Source organism: Stigmatopora argus, chromosome 2 (assembly GCF_051989625.1).
Source record: "Stigmatopora argus isolate UIUO_Sarg chromosome 2, RoL_Sarg_1.0, whole genome shotgun sequence".
NCBI classification, from domain to species: Eukaryota; Metazoa; Chordata; class Actinopteri; order Syngnathiformes; family Syngnathidae; genus Stigmatopora; species Stigmatopora argus.
The window spans coordinates 16,665,574-16,681,616 of record NC_135388.1 but is presented as its reverse complement, the minus strand read 5'-3'; the positions used below and the strand labels follow the sequence as shown (position 1 = coordinate 16,681,616).

The window sequence follows — 16,043 nt, the reverse complement described above, 5'->3', positions numbered from 1 at the left end:
CCATGAGGCCGACCTGGTAACCACTTAACCGGAACGCTCCTAATACATACTACTAAATATATTTCTTTGGTGGCCCATGCGAGTTACACTTGAATGTAGGGTACATTTATCACCATGAGGCAGATGGAAAACATGAATAACAATTTATACATACCTATTCTCACTTAAAAATTTGCAAACCAAAGAATAATGAAATAAATATTTCTTACTTTCATTTTACATCAATATTTGTAGTTTATTTCAATTTCAAGGTTGAGTAATGCAAATATGTTTTGCACAAGGCTTAGTAAATGAAGAGATGTTTCACTACTTGAATTAAACATGTTGAATTCGTCAGCAAGTTTTCATTATATTACTGAAATTTTCCTGCTACAATGTCAAAACCTTTGTTTTTCCATCTATTTTCCTAATGGCCTCTGAATCAAGTGCAATATTACTTCATGTCTCTCTTGTGGCTATTTAGTTCCAAATCATATTAAAGTAATTTTTAATTAAAGGGGCCATGACAAATGTAAATGGAATTAAGTTCATGAGTGTGTGGATATGATTAGACCATAGTATGAATTATTTATTGTACATCATAATACATTTAGTACTATACAGACTCTACTCATGCTAAGTGCAATATGATTTTGAGATGAATGCAAAAGGCAATCTGATGCTGATGCTCCAATACTATAACAGTAGTAATTCAAATTAAACAGTTTAAATTTTTTTGGAAAAAAGTGTAAAATCAGTTGGAAACATTTATGTTAAAGCACAATTGTGGCATTACATGGCGAGTACGTATACACAGTCATTGGAAGAGTTGAGCGGCTATGTCTGTATAGTTCTTTCATTGATGGTATTGAAAGAATCTATTTGCTTAATAAGCAGCACAAAGTTATTACATGCCAGTGGTCTTATGTTTTGGCATTGGCAAAATCCTTGAAAACAATTTCCTTTTCAGCGACCGGCCACCCACGGCTGCTTTGGCATTTCATTTTTAGTCTCATCTCATGTGTCCCTTACTTGAACAGACTTTTACAAGCAAAATGAAAAATATATATATTTCGTCCACATCGACAGGAAAGGGCACTGCGAATGTGAGACTCACGCAGAGCCAGATAGAAGTGAAAATGACACAAGAGGTCAAATAGCTTTATGAAAGGCTCATTCACCATATTTTCTCAGTTTTGTTGCTGTTTGAAATCTCATAACTGATCCAGCCGGTAAAGAACAGAACAGTAGAGCACGCCAATTTAAAATTGTACAATGGGGTAGTGAAAGAGATGTCAAAAACAGGCAACTTTTGATTGATTACGTCTTTTATAATGACGGAATCAGTTAATGATTGCACTTAGCACAAGTGGGAAACCACTGGCGAATTAATAACAATTGCTCCAAATATTCCAGTCCAGTGCTCGATAAGAAACACAGAGCTTAGGCGCTGCTCTATGATTCTCAGCTTCATCCGATGAGACCTGCCATGCATTGGTGAAAGGCTATTGATTGGCTATCAAGATACTGCATGTAGGAGGCTGGGCTTTAATCAGTCTGACGTTTCAGAGAGCAAGCAGGCCATGGATGACTCCTAATCATTAAGAGTCTCATTACACACTACATTAATCAGACAATCCTAACTGGTGGAGCACTTTAGGTAAACAGTTTTCCAGCTCACTTACAAAAAGATATATTGCCAAAACAAGAGAGTTTCTTTGCGACCGTATCTTACTTCATATATGGTGGATTGTGGTGAGCATGAATCCCAAGAAAAACACTTGTTAAGTGATTGATGTTACTGGTGGCGAGGGGATTATTGAATTATTTCACAACGCCTCACTGTAAATTTTTATTTTATAATTAAATATGTTACATACATTTTCAATATTAGTATTTGAATAGGGAGTGCTTGCGACTTCAAGTGCAAAGTATTTGCTGATGCGTCTTTACCTTTGTTTGTGGCTGAGCTCCAAAATCCTTTGCACGTCCTTCTTGGTGACTGAGTCACCGTTTTTCAATGACTAAAAGGGAGAAAGACAAAAAAAAGATGTTTGCATTTGCATTATTACACAATGACCCCTATGGGAAGAAGGAAGTAAAAAAAAAATGTGTCCGACCAGGCTGGACTAGCTGGAGGAAAGTATCAGGTGTGTTATATGATAGCAGAGTATCAGCGATGATTAAGGGAAAGGTCTAGAGGACAGACATTCTGTATGGCTTAGAGGAAGTAGGTCTAAGAAAAAGAAAGGAAGCATAGCTAGAAGTAGCAGAGATGAAGACACTGAGGTTCTCTTTTGGAGTAACCAGGTTGGATAGGATTAAAAATGAGATGGACAGTAATGGTTAGATATTTTGGAGACTAGGTCAGAGATAGCAGACTTTGATAGTTTGGACATGTCTGGAAGAGAGATAGGGACTACGTATATCGGTAGAAGGATGTTGAGGGTGGAATTGCCAGGAAACAGGGAATAGAGGTCGACCTAGGAGAAGATACATGTATGGATGTAGTGTAGGAGAACATGAGAGTGGCTGGTGTAGGTGATGAAAAGGACAGGGTGGAATGGAAAAAGTTGAATCACAGTGGCGACCTCTCATCTGGAAAAGCCCAAGTTGTAGCAGTCGTTGACACCTAAGTGAGTGTCACGCAAACAAATATGCTAAACCCATTCCACCCAAAGGACTATGCTTTAATTAGAAAACAGTTTGATGCTGAATGTATCTGTAATAAAATATCCTTGAAGTCCTAGCAAAACCAGATGAAGCTTCAAATAATTGGGATGCATGCCAACAACATATAATTATGCAGCAGATGTTGAAATGTTGATGCCCCAGAATGAACAAAATATAGCCTCAAACGATCTGGCTTGGTTCTTCCTAATAAGGGGTAGAAGCAGAAATGCAGATTTTTTTTTTATTAGGACTAATTCTGGTTTAGTCCCTGATTGCTTGACAGTTCCTTAAAGGTATTTGTTTTTCTACAGATTCGGCTACTATTCCCCAAGCATTAGAAAGGCTATTTGCTCCAAAATGATAGTTTTTTGAAAAACATGCTTCAAGTGAATTCTGTGGCAATCACATTTCTATACACCCTATTTATTCTGGTCGTAGGGGATTGTTTCTTCTCACTCTGCAACGGCCTTCATTCACATTGTTCAGGAATGAGGTAGGCACTGTTGACAAATGAATATTAAATCAACCAAAGCCTTTTTGAGTTATGCAATGAAAGTGGAAATGTGTCTTGAATTACAGCGGAACTTCTAAAGCCTTTGTTGTACAATTTAGAATATGACCCATTTTCATAAAATGATGCATAACACAAATCTTTTGAGTTTGAACCACCATCATGGAACATGTCACATGAGATTATTTTAAAACTTGACTGATGTTTAACATGCTGATAAGCTTCCTTTGTACTACAGTGCTTGTCTTGGTTAGGATTTCTTGTGAACAGTGGCTTATCACGTGATTTTTGTTTGCATGCTGACTAAACTGGTGACCTATCAAATGCAGATTAAATTTACACACGTACTTTGAATAATTACATGTGGACTTTTATGACTGTGTAAATAGAGAAGCAGAAACATAAGGGAAAAAACTTACACAAGCATGGCAAAACATTTCAAGTTCACAAAAAAGCCCAAAGATTAAAATTCCAAACTTCATTCATGTTAAGCAGTCATGCACTTGCCTCAAGATTCAGCAAAGGAGCAATTTTGCCATGCTGCTAGAAAGCATCCACACTGCTTCACCATTTCCACAATTTTAAACAGTGCTTTGATTTGTCCGAGTGTATGGAGGGGGGTCTTCCAACTATCCCTTGGCTATTGCTCTGTAAGAACTCTTGTCCTCCTCTGAAGAAAGAAGAGAAGCCTCCAAAGGAAACCCATCTCTGCACCATTCCATTAATCTATACTGTATAGTAGAGTGGCCAGGCAGAAGCCACTCCTTAGTAAAAAAAAAGCAAATGGAAGCCTTCCAAAATTTTGCCAAAAGGCACCAGAAGAACATTAAGATGATGAAAAAGATGAAAAAGATGTGTACAGACGCGCTTTATCCATCATGGAGGAGCTTGAGAGGTGCTGCTAAGAGAAATACGCGAACATACCCAAAGAATGGTATGCCAATCTTGGGACATCATGTTTAAAATGGCTCGAGGCTATGCCAAATTGGTCTTGAGGGCAGACAAGTGGAATTGGATTACTCGGAGTGACTTGAGTCGACTCAATTTGCACATTAGACCACTTGCAACTCCACTTTGACTTGACTCGCTCAGATGGTCCGAAATAGATAGATAGATATTTGTTACTTTGTGAGCAGGTGGTGAATTAGAAACAATAAAAATATGTTTTTCCATTGTAATATCCTGTTTTTGGGTGTTTTACACAGGGTAGAAACAAATTGATTTGTAATTAGTTCATTTCTATTGGAAAATAATTGATTTGAGATATGAGAAAATTGACATACAAGCTCGCTCCTGGAACACATTAAACTCATATCTCAAGGTATTACTGGAATTATGTCTAATTATCTTTTAGTATGAAAGTAAATATGGATTTAGGATCTTTTTGCCGGAGCCTATCCCGGCTGACATTGAACGAAAGGCAGACTACTCTCTACCGGAGAGACAAGTGAAGACATCAGGCAGCTCAATTTAGGATCTTTTGGATATACTATTAAAAATGAAACAGATATCAAGATTTGTTTTATAACAGATTATTCTGTTCATGGCAAAAAATGCATATTTATTCAAACACTCAGTTTTGGCAAGGCACCTGCACGATCCTGACATGTCCAGACACAACCACTAAAGCGTGTAATAAATGCAGTACAATGCCAGCTACAACTTCAGGTTCGTTCTGTGTGTTGTGCAAGCATGGTGCAAGTGGGGCTTTATGACCCACTCGGTTTATCTGTTGACCAGAAAGTAATTTGACAATTAACAATGAATGAATAAGGTAAACACATCCTTAAAAGACAATACAATCTTCAAAACAAACAAAAAACAAATGATATGTATCTTCACAAATTAAGATAGACAAAATAAAATTGGTGCCTTACATTTTCTTACTTCACAGCAGTTTATTTTGTGAACTGGGATTCAAAGTTGTTTGGAAAAGGGCAAATTCACACCTGCCACAAGCACTGTGGGTCATCCAACAAGTTTAATGACAAAGGGCTCTGCCGACATTACCAGTGACGTCTTACGAATTTTCTCCCAACACCCTTTGGCATTGCTGCTGGATTGTGTAAAACTAGTTAATTAAGACATTTCAGTACGGTAAAACACAGGAAAATGTGTGCTTCTCTCCTGCTCTAAAATTTCATCGGCATTTTCAAAAAACAACAAATACTAATATATGCTATTACTAGAGACAATTACTACTTATTTTTCAAATGATATGCTGTGACTTTGTTACACTTGAAACCAAAGTCTGTCAATTTAGTTGCTCCTTCAACCAATGTTGTTGTTTGCACTGTGTCTGTGAGTTAACTTTATGCACACTGAAATGTTATTAAATCTGTAAATTCCTGCCAACCATTTTGTGATATTTCATTTGAATCAATCAACCTTTTTTTGAATGATGTTTTAAACACGGATAAAAAAATAAAAAAACATTGATTCTGTTTCAAATTGGTGAAGGTGATCACACAAAGGCATGGGAGTGTGGATATGACTGCCAATAATAAATCTCTTCAATCAAGAAAATGTTAATGTTTGAGTCTTGGCCTGAAACTTGAGAGCAACTGATCTTATCAGTGGCTAATTCAAATATTCTTCTTTCCGATGTTTGTATTCTCTCCTAAACAGCAATACTGGTATTATGTGTGTTAAATTTTTCTTCAAAATATATTTTCCTCTAAACGCAATCTCGGCCATGTCCATCAAGTTGGCCAAAGGCCCAGAGCGAACCTAACGTAGTTGGCTGCAATAGAAAGACATCCAATTTTGCCATGGGGGAAATTGATAGCCACATATAAATAGGACATCACACTCACAAACACCCCACACCTCCCACACACACATTTTCTTGGCATGAATCTTTTCTTTGATAGCTGATTTACTTATATTTTCCTCAAAACACAGTGAAATCCATCAGACAGACAACATTTAGAATGAAGGAGCACAATGAAATCTGTTTTTTAAAGTAGAATTTCATTTGTATTTTTTCTTGTCTTTTCAATTAAAGAGGAAGGAGCATGTGCATTAGGGAAAATTTCCCCGTCTCCTGATTTTTGTGAAATATTGCAATGCGTGAAAGATTTATTTTAGTATATTTAGTGCTGAGGCCCTGCATAAAATAGACATATTGTACTGGAAAAAAACAAATATTTGGGTAAATTGCTTTTCTGTACATGTCCAGATTAAAACATGACCGAACTACAAAATTACAAAATTGGTCTTTTCACAAACAAAACTAATTTAAAAAGCTTAAAAGGACACCCATTTTAAAATTATTGTCTTACAGTTGTAAATATTGTTCGTATCCTGGTTACACCCACGATGCTTCTTGGATTTAATGGAATAATATTTTCCCAAAATGAAATATATAGAACTGCGAATAATGTCAAAATTAATTAAGTGTGGTTGATTGAGTTTGCGTTGGTTGGGGAAATAAAAAACAACAACAACAAAAAACATGGAGTTTTTTTTCATGAGACATCCAATGGGAGGGCAGAGGAGTCTACATAGTGAGACAATTTAAAAATAATATAACGTATATGAGATATGTATTGACGTTTTAGGGGATTTCATAATCATGATCTTGTTTTTGTTTATTGGAACAGTAATTGGCATATCAAAGCATTTTATTACTCTAAAAAATTGTGTGTAGAAGTATTTAACCAGTATGTTTTGGTCATCCATGTTTCAATGTTTTCCTTTGCTGCCTTCCTGATAAGCGACAATACCTCGACCAATGAGATGAGCAGGATTTTCAATTGTCATTGTCATACTCATGCTCGTTGGTCACAAACCAGGAGACGTGGGGGAATCCTTTCCCTGCATTTTCTCTTTTCTATCTTCAAATTGTACACTATTTATGAGTTTCATGACAATATAGGACAAAGCGCATCCTTTGTAAGCCCAAAACGGGATGCATACTTTTGTTTCTGAAGAGAGGATGACTCAATTTTTCAAAGAATGTCTGGCAATCCTAGAAAAAGTTTCAGGAAGCAGATGCAATTGAGGTTTGCGAAATAGGGCGATATTTATAAACAATACAAAAACTGATATCATTTCTGTTTAAAAACATTTAAAACTTTGTAATATCTTTCAGAGAGAAACCGAAATCGTCCAACCTGAATGTTGCCTTTTATGCTGTACAGCTCCTTGGTTGTCTTGGAAAGTTGGTGCAAGATGCTGCTTCTTTCGTTGAAGACTTCCTTTAGCTTCTTTTCCAGCACATCATAGCCATGTCTTTTTGGGAAGAAAGAAAAGTTACTTTTAATGTCTATTTCAGACTGACAGTCAGCCTTTACTGCCACTTATAGCACAAGATGAAGCACCAACATCATAGGCAGTGTAAAGCAACAGGGAAAATACTGCTAAACAGTCTATAAAGAAAACAAATAAACTACACAAAAGGATTTAACTGTACAACTTATTCTTTCCCATCAATAGTTTTAGTAAAGACTGTTTGAGAGAGATGTCAGAGGCATGCCCCTGCTGTTCCGTTTTAATATTGGAAAGGGTCCAGTCAGCTATTAAGGAATTGTGGGTAAGCAGTGGGTGTATTGTCACATCCTCTTAGTCTCGAAGAAACTAACTAAGCAGCTAGTGAACAATACTGCAGAGGTTACATTTCATTTGATTTACATTATTTGTATTTAACCTTCACAAAAATGAAGTATGAAGAGCTGAGTAGATTTGGAATAATGCCTTATATTGTTAAATACTTCTCACCTAGCCTCGGCAATAACTTCAATGTATAGTGACTTTTCTATTAAACTAATTTTCAAGAATCTATTGATTTTTTTTGTGGAACCCATGCACACAGACACATGGGCACACACGCACACACGTCCACACACACACCCTACCTATGTATTGCACCTCATTGTCGGAGCACTTGGTTTTATAGAAGTCTGTCCTAGACTGGTCGCTTAGTCAGTCAAAGGGCACAAGAGAGAGATAACCATGTGCACTCAGATTACACCACCACTCTTGCAAAAGCCCTCATTTAAGGGTCCTATTACCTTCTTTCACAGAATTAGAGAATTGTCTTCTTATGGATCTGTCCACGTATAATGTCATGGTTCCTGATTAAAGATGCCGTTTGAAAGCCTGGCTGCCAACAGTGTAGGCCCTACACTGTAGGGTTAAGTTTTATTTTACTGTCTTCAAGCTCCTCTTTGTTGCCATTTTCTTTTTGAAATTTTTAATTTCTCATTCAAAATGACTCTTGATCATTAGTGTTTTGGATGGTGTGCATTTTATCTTATATGGTGAGATCTTATTGTTCACTTCATCTGCAAATTTGTATCACTTCCTCTACATAGAGCAGGGAGCAATGCATGTAATCTGTCATTTATCTTTACTTTTTCAACCACATACAATTTTGTTAGTTTAGCAAAGTTTAATAAGTAACTAAATTTTTGTAAAAGTGATCCCTACTCTGTGTGGTCTCATTTTATGTTGCACCGACTGGATGCTAGTTTAGGGCTTAACACACTACCAGTGTGTTCCAGTCAATGGCTCAAAAGCTCTTTCTATGCTATTAGTCCATTACACATTCAACTGGTATCATCAAACGATCTTAAGTGATGAAAAGAGAACTAATATATATATATATATATATATATATATACATATATATATATATATATATATATATATATATATATATATATATATATATATATATATATATATATATATATATATAGTTCCACATGTCTGAAAAGTGTTGTAAAACGGGTTCTTCAAGCTAGAGACAAAGGACACAAAATGAATGATAAAAAAAATGAAGAGCTGAAATATTGCTTCATACTTCATACTCTTATTAATAGCCCAACTAGTTGGTGACTGCTAGCAAAAGAACATGAGTGGGATGAAAATTATTTCATTTGATTCCTTGGCACCAACAAGATGTCTCCAAAAACAAATTATCTTTAAGGTGGACATTCTGGAATAACAAAGACAACGTCTAAAAAAATGAAATATTTCATTTTAGGCATTTTCAATTTGTAAGAAGACTCAGGCGGTCTGCATGAAACTCATCAGACTTTACAAGCTGAAGGGGATTCTCTATTTATTTCATCCTATTACTGAGGATAAGTGTTTCTGAACCTTTAGAGCCAGAGCAAGTGTAGAACAGTGCTTCCCAACCACTGTGCCACGGCACACTGGTGTGCCATGAGCATTGGTCGAGTGTGCCGCGGGAAATTGCAAGAAGTCATACAATGTAATATCCAGAGAGAAAAATCTGAATTAACGAGATTACAATTGAACTATTACAAGGTTAAAATCAAAACAAAATGAACGTTAAATTATAGATTTTACTATTATAAGATTCAAATTGTGAAACAGTCATTTTGTTGTTTAGTTTTCTCTAACATGAACCGGAAGTTGTTTGGTTTCTAGGGCATCAACTTTTGGCGATGTAGTCTGTGTGTGGGCACATTTTTTTGCATAATATTAGGAGATTTAAGTGGTATTTGGAGAAAAGTCATAATATGTAAGTATTAAAAATTTCATGACTTACTTTTGCATCACTCGAACCGAAAGTTATTCAGGGTCATAGGCATTAACTTTGGTGACATGAGGTCAGTGTGAAAAATTAGATTTTGGAATAATTTTGGAGGTTTATGTGAATCCTACTGATAAAACTTTGATGACAATGCCTATTGTTAATATAGGCTAAGTAGTTTTAAATTAAATGATTTTCAGATGGTGGTGTCCCTTGAGATTTTTTTCAATGCAAAAAGTGTGCCGCATCTTAAAAAGGTTGGGAAACACTGGTCTAGAATACTTGTTCAGCCTGACCCTGCAATATGAAATATAATTTCAGCGAATAAAGGCATTGTCGCTGAATAGGATCATAACCATTGAAGCAATGACTCAATAAAAGAAACCAAGGCTACGGTACCGAGTACCAGAAAGGGGACTCAGGGCCCCTGTTGACAAGGGGTTGCCTGTAAATATGATTAAAGTGCTCACACAGTAATATATACATTCAGTTTATTGGGGAAGCAGAACACAAATTTGCAAACGCTTCAATGCTTTCCCATATTTCTTATATTGTAGCATATGCTAAACCATGTTTCTGGCAGTTCACTGCCAATTTCCATTTGCAAGACCCAGAGCCTCATGTGGGGAAAAAAAGCAGAAATGTTAAAAAAAAAAAGAAAAATAGAATGACAACCATCCAGTCAGTTACAATATGAGGGTGATTCAGAAATATTTACTTGTATTTTACAATATAATTCATAATGTTTCTATTCAGAGAATGTGTTGCATGAAGCAATCGAAATCAATGCCCTGTAGATTGGAGTGCAGTGAAGATGGTGAGAAAACAATAGCTGACAGGTGTGGACTATTCTTGTGGATAAAATGTCCAATGTATCCAAGCAAAATTGTTGTCAAATTTGCCATATTGTAACAATGTTCTGAAAACATCTACATCAGTCACAATATTGAAAGTGTACTCTGTATTATGTTTTTCTCCTTGCCTGTATTATTGATATTCCTAGGGCATTCTTGAAAATAATTCTGCAATTAGACCACTGACTTTCTGTTTAACACATTTTCAAATGGGTGTCTTTGCACCACTCGAGTGAGAACAATGTGTCGTGTCGTGCGGTAAAAAGTGCACTTGGTTATTTAATGGTATCATTTGTAGCCTTCATTGTCCACCTAATTTGAATAATTGTGTTTATTTTTGCTGAGTTGCTTGACTTTCTTTTCATTCAGAAAAACATTTACCCTACCAGGGATGCTAGGCGATTTTTTCCCAAGCATAAAATGAATGGATTCCGACTCATGAATAAAACCTGACATAATTCATTTCCATTTAAGGTGAAAATTTGAATACCTATACCAAAAGCTTCACAGTAAAAAGCAATGGCATGATACTGTTCAATGCACATCCGATACAAATATTAAAACTGAAAGATAAAACCATAATAAGCTACAGGGTAAAAATTAATTAATTTTCTATTATGTACATTAAAAGCAGACAGGGATTTAGGTATTTCCAATTTTAGAATAGAATAATTATGCCAATATGTGGTTAGCAAACATTATTACAAGGGAGCTTCTATATTTCTTGTGTCAAAGCACCAAAGATTCATGGGTATATCGACTAGAACTGCTTGCTGTGGATTGTGCTCTGAGCAGGACCACTAACCTACATGGATATGAACTTGTGTATAGCAACTGTTACACAAACATAACAGGAGGATTAGGGTATTAATTGCATTTCTATCACGGTATTTGACACATAACGTTGTATAACTCTGAATAAATACTAAGTGAATGGTGCTTTGCCTTTGGAGTGCCAAAACAAACACTCATTTTGGAGGAGAAAAAAATTGTTCATATCTCCAAAAATAATTGCTCAAGTATCAACTCAATTGCCTACAGTATTGAGGGTCTAACATGGTCTATTACGAACATTTTGAAATTCCATACACAACCAATTCAATGAACTAATTATTAGAAATGCTTTACAGTTACTATTTGCTGGTAGATATTGAACTTTCCAATAGTGTATTTCTGAAAATCACAACAATTTAGTTTTTGTCTTTTTATATTTCAACTAAAATCTAAAAAATGTAATCTGGATTAAAAGATAGCATCATTTCAATATAAATCACAAACCTGTTTAATTCTGTATTCCAAACACTCCATAGGAATAGCATATCAACATGGTGATAAGTGCTGTTTAAGGCTGATGAAAAGGCAACTGAAAAGTTTCCTTTTATGATTACACAGAACAATGAAACAGAGAGAGGTTTAGAAGGAACAGACATGTGAAAAATATGGAACGCAAGATTTTTAAAACAGCTGGAAAAGTCCAGTTACAATCGATTCAATGCCGTGAGAATGAAATGAAGTGGACAAATGACAGCATTCTCAAGGACCACAGGAATTCATCACAGCCCTCAAATTGAATGTTCATGTTCATCATTGCAACCCTATGATGTCTCCTACGGCATTTCAAACAATTTGATAGAACCGTCAACACAACGTCTAACAACCACACGTTATGTGGAAAACCTTCAGCCTAGGATCTCGACATCTAGCATGATAACTACAAGTCCATTTGATAGCTCTTTTGTCATTGTATGAGTACAATGAAATGCCTTCCAGGTAGAGCCTGATCAGATAGTTCTATCATCACGTACTACCTGTGTACCTCCAGTCATGGACCCGCTGGAGCCTATCCCAGGAAACTATGGGCAGTAGGCGGGGTATGCCCTGAAATGGTTACCAGCCAATTGCAGGGCACAAGGAGACAAAGAAACTTTCACTCACATTCATACCTAGGAGCAGCGTGGAGTGTTCAATCAGGTTACTATGGATGTTTTGGAATGTATATGGAAACAAGAGCACCTAGGGGAAAACAATACATGCAGGCACGAGAGGAATATGAAAACACCACACAAGAAAGCCAGAGCTCGGCAACGAATCTTTGATCTTGGAACCATGAGGCCGATGTGGAAAACCACTCACCACCATGAACCAAATCCTTTTTTGTGCATGTCCGGAGCAGCAGCGTAAAGGGGGTTGGTGGGCTGTTTACTCATTGTTTGTGGTGGCAGAATTTTTTTTAATCACCATGCCAAAGAGTCACACATGTCAATATCCAACCCTCTACGATAATGTAACATATTCATTATCCAATGTTGCCAATTCAGACTGTTAATGCTAATCTTGTGTTTCACATTGCAGCTGTAATTTTTGGCTTTGAGATGGCCTCGCTTTAGCCAAAAAAAACTTATTTCTTGAGCTTTGGCCAGCTGGGCTGATGTCATTGGCTGAAATACTCAGCATAGGGGGTTAGTAATGATGTTAATTACCCTTGCTGTTTTGCTACATTGGGGCTAATTAAATGCAAGTACACAACCATGTAAACAAGTGATGGCATTTTGATAGAAACCTGAAGAGAATCAGTGGGTGGAATTGCATACAACAGAGGATAGATCCTGGCAATGCAGGTTTTGTAAGACTTTTCAAAGAAAGCACTTATGATGAAGAGATTGTCTGGACTGGAGTCCTGCCATACCTTGCTCAGGGCGATACGACATGGCCTGGGGTGAGTTTTTGATTTGGATCTTTGTTGGTGACCTAAAAGTAGAATTTACTGTTTTCAAGCTGTTACCATTATTCAAATTAGCCTCACTTCACTGCATCTGTCAGCCTACCCTTTGATTGCATGCTCACCAAAACTGCCTTAGAGCAGAGGTGTAACTTGCACCAAAACCTAGAACTGCTCTTTGGAGCCTTTCTAGCACGAAAGTGTTCATTGCACTCAGCATGTCTGCAATTGAAGGGAGCACCATTGCTCCAGTGGTAGGCCCATCTTCAAATAGAGTAATCTACCAATTCCCAAACATTTGCCAAATTGTTTTCTTTGGTACAAGAATGTATCTATTAAGGCACTCACGGCCAAAAAAGTCCAAACAAAGTTGTCACGCAAACTATGTAGAATATTAAAGGTACAACGAAAAACAGCAGTCAGTGAGTAAACTAAGGAATGCAAAATACCAAGATAATCACGATAAATACAACCATACGAAGGGTGCAGGCCTACAACGGGAGGTTGGACACACACAGCTGTAAGCAAGAGCAATTGGCCGAAAATCAGCTGACGGTGATATTTGTCTTTAAGTACTGCACGCACCTCATGTGTCATAGGTGCGTTGCCCAGCCCCACCCTTACGGTTCAATAAGATGCTGAAAAGACACGGAATATGACACTGGGCAACATTTGGTATGCAAACAAAAAGTGACATCTCAGACAGATGGCACAAAAACACAAAGTTAAGCCAATTGGAAAGAAAGGGGAAGGTGAAGACCAAGGTAGAGAATTCAAAATTAGTTGACAAATGTAGCTTTATATCATTTTGGTGCACTAGTACCTAAGAAAATATGAAGTAGAAACCAAGAGATAGATATTGTGTTTGGTAAAAGATTTAGATTAGATTTTTTTACTATCCATTGTCTTTCAAAAACACATTTTGTGTCCACTATATTTTTTAATATGCTAAAACAACTGCTGCAGGGTTGTCCAGAGCTCACCTGCTGGCCAAAAGATTGGTATGATGAAATGGAAATAAAGATTCAACATGGCCTGAAATTGTTTCTGTCACAGTACGAATAAGAGATTGAACAGAAATGGTTGACAAATGAGTGAGTATTTTGAGCACAGTTAAAATGACAATGAATTTCATCTCTGAACTCTCAGAATGCCTTTTTCCCGATTGGAACATTTTATAGACTGTGACAGAGAGTATTATTATAAATCTGCAATGCCTGGGTCCCAACTAATAAACTGTAAAAATGACACAGGGATACCAAAATGAGTCACAGTAACCCTAAGAGTACAATCTCAGTTTTCCAATGACAAACTTTGCCTCGTCTCATCACCAAGGAGTTGCAACTTGAAATTGGATGGTCCATGCATCAAAATGGCACATATATGGCACTGTATAGTTTCCTGTTTTTCTTATCAAGCAGCATGCATGCTCTATTATTTAAAGTATTTCATTTAATTCACCACAGTCACTAAATCCAATTGTGATGTTTTTTAACGAGATTTGGCATCATGGATGTGCCGTCAAGTCTGCAGCAATTGTGTTTTATCATCATGTCAATATGGATCTGACCAATGCTTAATACTTTGTTGAAAATATGCCACGTAAGATTGAGGAAGTTCTGATCTGAAGGCAAAAGTTCAACCCATTACTAGAAGGTGTACTTATTGAAGTGGTCACTGAGTGTCTATGTATACTGTATGTAATTTTTTTTTATTGTGTAAATGCATTTTAAATATTCAGAAGGGATGTCTATCTGAATACAGTGTAGCAACATTTGAAAGATAGGGTTAAACAGAGAACACTTAAAAAGATATTGCTGAGCTGTTTTTGACGAGTATAACTTCAGCATTCAACCTTGCTCTTCGTTTTAAGTAGCACCCAAATTCATCCTTCCCTTGAGTGAGTCTTTTTAATCAAGTACGTGATTTTTTTCCCCATTAGAACATACACACTGAGTAAGTTTGGGAATTTTGAATAAACTATTATATCAGATTAACATTTTCCACAAATAATATTATATACAGTATTATACAGAACAAAAGCCTTTTTTGTGAGGCATATCAGCAGCACTGTATCCTCCAACAAAGCTTATTAAATGTGCAGTTATTCGACTAAAAAACACAATACAAACAACCAAAATGGGAGCTCCCCAAACTCCCGTGTGGACATTAAAAATAATTTGCCTATAAAGACATTCAGAATCACATCCTCTATGTCTAAGTAGCTGGATGGGAGGCTATAAAAAAAGGTTGAGATCATTTGTACCTAGAGACAATTCAGAGCACATGTATCAAACCAATTCCAAAGAGGGCCATATAGGTGCAAGGTTTCATCTCAACTGAAACAGCACAGACAGTTTGACCAATGAGTTTTCTGCTGAAACAAGCAACACCTGACAACCATCAGGTGATTACAGTTGTCTGAGATCAGATTGGTGAAAAGGAAGTGCTAACCAGTTGACAACTGTGCCATGGAAAACATTTTTTTATTTTTTTTGTTTTAGTTTTTTTACATTTTAAATATATTATATATAGACTGATGTGTTGCTTTGTGAATGAAATTGGTGCCTCAGGTCTTTTAATTTCAGAGTTGTTATTTAAACAATTATTTCCATATTACATTACTTGAGAAATATGTTTTATCCATTAAACTAGAATGTTGTTAAATTACTAAAATCTTATGAATACATCAATCTTTAATGTGGAAATGCAATTTTTTCTTTTATGTCTTAAGTATAATTTACTATAGATGAAATCAACTGAAATTTGTGCAAGCCAGTACATTTGGGTAAAGTGGAA

General features: G+C 36.3%; 1 protein-coding gene across 1 annotated transcript in view; it reads right to left on the bottom strand.

Annotated features, from left to right (window-relative positions):
• Positions 1-16,043, bottom strand: part of luzp2 (leucine zipper protein 2) — an 82,271-nt gene that overhangs the window by 37,172 nt on the left and 29,056 nt on the right. Inside the window, exons 2-3 of the mRNA XM_077595107.1 lie at positions 7,282-7,399; positions 1,933-2,003 (exon numbers count right to left, since the gene is read on the bottom strand). Of these exons, the coding sequence (XP_077451233.1) occupies positions 1,933-2,003; positions 7,282-7,399 (189 nt within the window). The remainder of the gene's footprint in view (positions 1-1,932; positions 2,004-7,281; positions 7,400-16,043) is intronic.